The 6,000-nt window shown below is 37.2% G+C and overlaps 1 protein-coding gene across 1 annotated transcript in view; it reads left to right on the forward strand.

Annotated features, from left to right (window-relative positions):
- LOC131162324 (uncharacterized) overlaps nucleotides 1–4,166 on the forward strand; it is a 67,461-nt gene extending 63,295 nt beyond the window's left edge. The window contains exons 11-13 of the mRNA XM_058118671.1: nucleotides 2,334–2,455; nucleotides 2,942–3,113; nucleotides 3,766–4,166. Coding sequence (XP_057974654.1) covers nucleotides 2,334–2,455; nucleotides 2,942–3,113; nucleotides 3,766–3,834 — 363 coding nt within the window. The 3' untranslated portion in view covers nucleotides 3,835–4,166. The remainder of the gene's footprint in view (nucleotides 1–2,333; nucleotides 2,456–2,941; nucleotides 3,114–3,765) is intronic.
- The last annotated feature ends 1,834 nt before the right edge of the window (nucleotides 4,167–6,000 follow it).

A 6,000-nucleotide genomic window follows, 5' to 3' on the forward strand; every position in this document is an offset into this window, starting at 1 on the left:
ATAAATTCCAATTTGAAGATGTTGGACCGGACTTTGAAGACAAACATCTATAGGCAGTTAGTTGACAAGTTGATCTACCTAACTGTGACCTAACGTTTCCTTTGCAGTGGGGGTATTGAGTTAGTTTATGGAGAACCCTAAACAACTGCACTGGGATGCTGGTTGTAGGATTTTAAGGTATCTAAAGGCTCTCGTTGTAGAGGTTTGATATATAAATGTATGGAAATTGTGAGATCATGGGATACTCTAATGTAGATTGGTCTGGCTTAGTTGACGACAAAAGGTGTACTACTAGATACTGTACATTTGTGGGAGGTAATCTTGTTGCCTCGGGTGGCAAGAAACAAACCACTGTAGTTAGATCTTGTGCTGAGGTAGAATACCGAGCTATGGCTTATACTGAGCTTATGTGGTTGAAGTCTTTTATGTTAGAGATGGGATTCTCGGTTAAAAAACCCATAGCTATGTTTTGTGATAGTCAAGCTGCCATTTATATTGCTAGGAATCCAATGTCTCATGAAAGGACAAAGCACATTGAAGTTGATTGACATTTTGTGGGGGATGCTGTGTTGAAGAAGGTTGTAAAGATTCCATCTGTGGAGATAGTAGAATTAGGAGTGCCAAGAGTATGGGTATTCAAGGAGGCATGAAGCACAAACCACATGTGAATAAACTTTGGTGAATGATGGTAATCTTGCACATCCAAAAATCTGTGATCAGAATAATTCAAACTTAGGCTTTAAACCTCACAACTCGAAGAACTATCATTCTCTCTATTTCCATGTTTCATGAATATCTGTAGTTCTAAGTTGCACAATGTTCCTTCTTCATGAATGCACTTAATCTCAGCTAAGTATTCAGTAACATTTTTTTCTCCCTGTTGTAACTTGTAACTTATTATACTCCAAAAAGCACACATACGTATCACATTACTAGAATATAGTGGTTTTACATAATCCTATATCTTAACCATATGAAGGTGCATATACATTCTAGCAATTTGAGGTTCCATGGAGTTCCACAATATTGAAACTATCAGTTCACCTTCCTATACCCATACATCCTTAATTCTCGTCTTTCATTTAGAGCTAACAAAAGATGCTGTTTCTAACTTACGTAGGCAGATTAGATGGATATTAACTACCCTAGATCACAGCAATTAGTTGTTCCTGTTTAGCCTTTCCGTTGTAAATTGTGGCAATGTGGAGGGACTTGACTCTTTTGATTCATAGATTCCATCATCAAGATATGGCAGTCTGCGACACAAACAAAAAATAATAGACTGACAAGGACAAATGACTCAAACAAAAATCACATGAATCTATGTTGAACCAGCATGATATACAAGTTCTAAACTCCAAACATAACAAGGATACACAAGACTATGACTTGAAAAAGATGCCCTATTGGTCAAGATGAGCGAAAGTGAAAAACATGCCTGGAGGAAGCTTCATGCTCTGGAATGTCCCATTGGCCTGCCAGACACAACTGGTGCCTGAGGGCATTTGAGTTTGTGGCTCGAGTAGAAATTTCTGAGGTTGAAAGATCAGCAACTTCCGAAGGATCCTGTGATGTTGGTTTGACAAGAAAATGCCCAGAACTATCTCCAATCAGAATGGCAGTGGCAATATTGGTTTTTCAGTGATGGTTAGGACATGACAAGTCCTGCACTTAACCATGACAGCTTCAGGGTTTTAGAATTGTTGCTCTAATACAATGCTAGGGAAAGAGAAGAGAGGAGAGGAGGAGCATTTGTTGTAACTTGAGAACCTACATCCTCAGGTCTCTTTCTATATCTCCTGTACATCAAAAGGATAATAGTATTCTTACCTATAGAAATGGACATATAGCCTTGAAATTTAACAAGACAGAAAAAGTAAAGCACCCAAGAAAACTATCCGTCTGAACTGCTTGCCAAATGTCCAAAATGATAAGAGTACGACCTACAGAGCTTAAAGATGGAAGTGACTGCCGAATCCCTCATTCAAGAAACTATTAACGGACTCAAACTTTGCCTCTTGAATGAACCACAAAATCAGGTTTTCTTTTTTTTTTTTTGTTTTTTTGTTTTGGGTCAGAGATCTAATTTTATGGTTGTACAGGTGGGAAGAAAAGAAAAGAAAAGAAAAAACAGCTGCACTTGCATATTTAAATTGTTAATTTGTCATCCTTAATTTATTTATTCATTTATTTGGTGGTTGCTTTTGTTTTTTAATTATTATTTTTATTTCCTATGTCTCTCTCTTTGTGAACAGGGGAAGGAGTTTTAAGAGTTTATCATTTCAAGCCCTCTTAGCTTATAATATGTTTCTCTTTTTGGTTTTCATGTCCAGTGGGTGGTAACTAATCTCCGACAGACTAGTCATCCTGGTTCATCATCATCAAGCTTCTCATGGGTGTTCGACCTGAATGGAATTTATGAAATGTTTCAATCCTACGAAGAAACAAATTTATGGTATTTCTGTTCTGTTCTGTTTTATGTATCGTTGTGGATTGATGTCAATTTTTTTATGAGTTCTTTAGAATATTTTGCTGGAAAGATCCACCACAGTGCCGCTGGCTTATTAGTTAGAGACTGCATAGAGATGCTCCTGCAAGGGCTCGATTTGAGGGGTCAAATTTATTTCTTTCTTTGTTTTTTGTGAAGAGATTTCCACATAATTTGGTCAGATGACCCTGAAGGTTTTAAGGTCCATATACTACTATACCCAAAGCGAATTGGCTTTGGGTTGGATGCTCATTTGTTAACATGATGTCACGGCTGTGCCATTGGATGGATTGGCTGTTTCTATCCATTTGCAATTGTGTCTCAACTCATGCAAAAATTCCTCACTTTCACTCATTAGTTATTGTGGATAAATGCTCATAAGTCATATCCATATCTTGTGAAATAATGGATTTTAGGCCTGCAATTACCTTGCATGTATTTGAATGCTTACAGGCAAGTCGTGGAAGATGTACCGCAAGGCGTTCATGTGAATTTTTTAAAAGCAGAAAGGAGCTTGCACAGGTGGGCTCTCGAAGATCTCCAGCGAATTCATATTGCTGAGGAGCTGGCTGCTGATGAGGGTGGTGGGGTTGAAATGCATGTTCTTGAAGATTCCGGCCATTGGGTGCTTCTCTATAATATGCTTCAACTATTTTACATATGCTGCCCAATGAATAGTGCATGTTTCCAATAAGTTTGTTTGCAGCTGTGCTAGGCAATGTTTTCCGACACTGGCCATGTTCTTCCATAAAAGTGGAATATTTATGGATTAGTTGGCTGATAACATTGCAAATAATCATCATCATCATCATCATCATCATTATCATTACACTGCCATTATTGTTTAATTCCCCCATTATTATGATGGTGATGATGATAATAATAATGATAATGATGATGATAATGATTATAATCATTTTCATCATCATGTTTGATTGCAATTTCAAGAAACAAGGGTGGCTTCTCCCGATGTACACTCCTAAACCTTTTGAACTTGAATGAAATATTGTTATTTTGCCTTGAATTTTGCATCAAGTGAAATGCTGCAGTAGGCTCTGGGGATATGCGGTTGATGATTTTGCATCACTTGGAAAATCATCTCACTCAGAAATGTTTTTTATTCAAAAACTGGATGTGTGGTTGTTGTTGTTGTTTTTTTTTTTTTGGTTATTTGTTTAAATTTGTTATATTTTTTTGCGGCACATCTTAGGGGGATAAAATGCTTTCACAGTTTTAGTGTTGCTCATGCTTGTTACCTCTTTATCATTTTTTTTCAGGTACATGCTGATAATCCAGATGGACTTTTTAGGATTCTTTATTCATCCTTTCAGGGACTTAAAACATAAGGTCTTCATCATGGCGCCCTGCATCCGTTTTGAGAGCCGCGGATTGTACCCACCCAGTATATGTTTGGCTCACACTTCTATTGTGTTCATAGCAAGTACTCTTTATTTTTATTTTTATTTGTTCTTTTTGGTTCAACCATTTGGGTAGGTCGTAAACAAAATTTTTAATTTTTTTCCCCTTTTTCGTTGGGGTTCTTGAGGCATGTTTTGGAAGCTATATAGGTTGTCATAGGTCCAGGGCTTACAGCATCTAACACAAAAAATGTATTTTTGTGAGTGAACAATATATTGAATTGCGGAAGATCATAGTTGTTCATTGCCTTTTGCACAAAGAAGGAATCTTTTGTTTTACAATGGAGCTATTCTTCAATAAGGTGATTGTCAGGTTCAGTGGCAGCATAAGAGAAGAGGGGGTATGGGACTGCTCACTGCTCGGCTCTTGTTTTGCCACATGCGCTTGTGATATCACCCTTACTCAACATTTTCTCTTATTTCAAGAATTCCTTAAGAATTGAAGTCCATTCATCCTTTGAAAGTTAACTAATGTTATGAAAGCAAATTCGTGTTTAGTTCACACCGAAGGGGGATTAAATTATTAATTCTTTCGTTTTGAAACATCAATAAAGTAGAACATTTCCCCTGAGGAAATAAATTCAGAGCTGTTGAAGTTCTCTGTTGACCTTTTGGGGGAAGTTGATGTTAAAAGTAGGTAAATGTAATTGGGGATGCATAAAAAATATATTGGGATATTCTTGGAGTAAAACTAACAACGACAAGAAGTCCTAAGTCCCACTAGATAGGGATTGGGATATTTTTGGAGTGTTAAATGTAGTTGAGGGTGCATTAAAAAATATATTGGGATATTCTTGGAGTGTTGAACAAAAAGATTTGCTCAGTAAACCAGTAACTGAGCACGTGACAAAAGGGTTTTTTTCTCTCTAATGACAAAGCACCAGGTCCAGATGGGTATGGTGCAGAATTCTACAAAAAAAATGTTGGCATGTCATTCGGAATGATGTGGTAGCTGCAGTTTTGTTCTTTTTCAGAGAGGGCGGATTATAGACAAGCTAATGCCACTCTTATTACTTTAGTACCTAAGGTAGAGCACCCAACTCATGTCATTCGGAATGATGTGGTAGCTGCAGTTTTGTTCTTTTTCACAGAGGGCGGATAATAGACAAGCTAATGCCACTCTTATTACTTTAGTACCCAAGGTAGAGCACCCAACTCAAGGTAAAGATTTTTACACCAATAGCTTCTTGTAATCTGATCTACAAAGCTAAATCTAAACTACCTATCAACTGACTTAAGGAGTGTGTTGGAGATTTTGTGAATGTTAATCGGTTAATTTTTATCAATGAAAACTGTACTCATGATAATTTTTTTATTTTTACTTGTTCAAAGGTTGTTAAATTAATACCATCTAAATGAAAACCCTACAAGAATTGGTTTGAAGGTGGATTTGAGGGAAGCTTATCACTCGATGCATTGTCATGGTCTGACTATTTTCACACCCTTGTGAAGGGCCGTGCGGCGCTAGTTAAAGTATTTTTGCTTAATTAGTTATTCTATCGTTTACTAACATCCATCCACGAAATACTTTCATTAGCATTCATTCAAATAGAAGAGGAAATAGTAATCAATTCATGAAAATCATGGCAAGCAAGCAGTAAACATTGAAGCAAACGTAATTCATTAACAACACCTCTGTTGATATCGTGTGTTTAGCGAGTGAGGCAAGTAGTCTAAACACGTTGACAATAGCTAGTGAGTTTTACAATGACTGATGAACACTCATCCTTCCCTAAAGAGCTTTCTAAGCTATTCTCACTCTAACACTAGGAAACATCAAAGTGACCGAGAAGTCATACTGCCTTATTTGGCATACAATGAAATAAATATTGAAAAATAACCCTACACTAGTATTTACATGATGGAAATTCATCCCAGACACACAAGGCAAGCGGTCATAGTCAAGCATAATGCCTTGAACAAGCTTAGCTCGTGACATTCTCCCCCACTTATGTGGTCGACGTCGTCGTAGACTTTGACACTAGGTACACTTTAACTTTGTCCACGAACGGTTGCATATCTTCCGCAAAAACCCAACTAATTTCTTCATCACCAAGGCCTTTCCACTTCACTAGAAACACCTGCCGCTTCTTC

This window comes from Malania oleifera, chromosome 8 (genome assembly GCF_029873635.1).
Source record: "Malania oleifera isolate guangnan ecotype guangnan chromosome 8, ASM2987363v1, whole genome shotgun sequence".
Lineage (NCBI taxonomy): Eukaryota > Viridiplantae > Streptophyta > Magnoliopsida > Santalales > Ximeniaceae > Malania > Malania oleifera.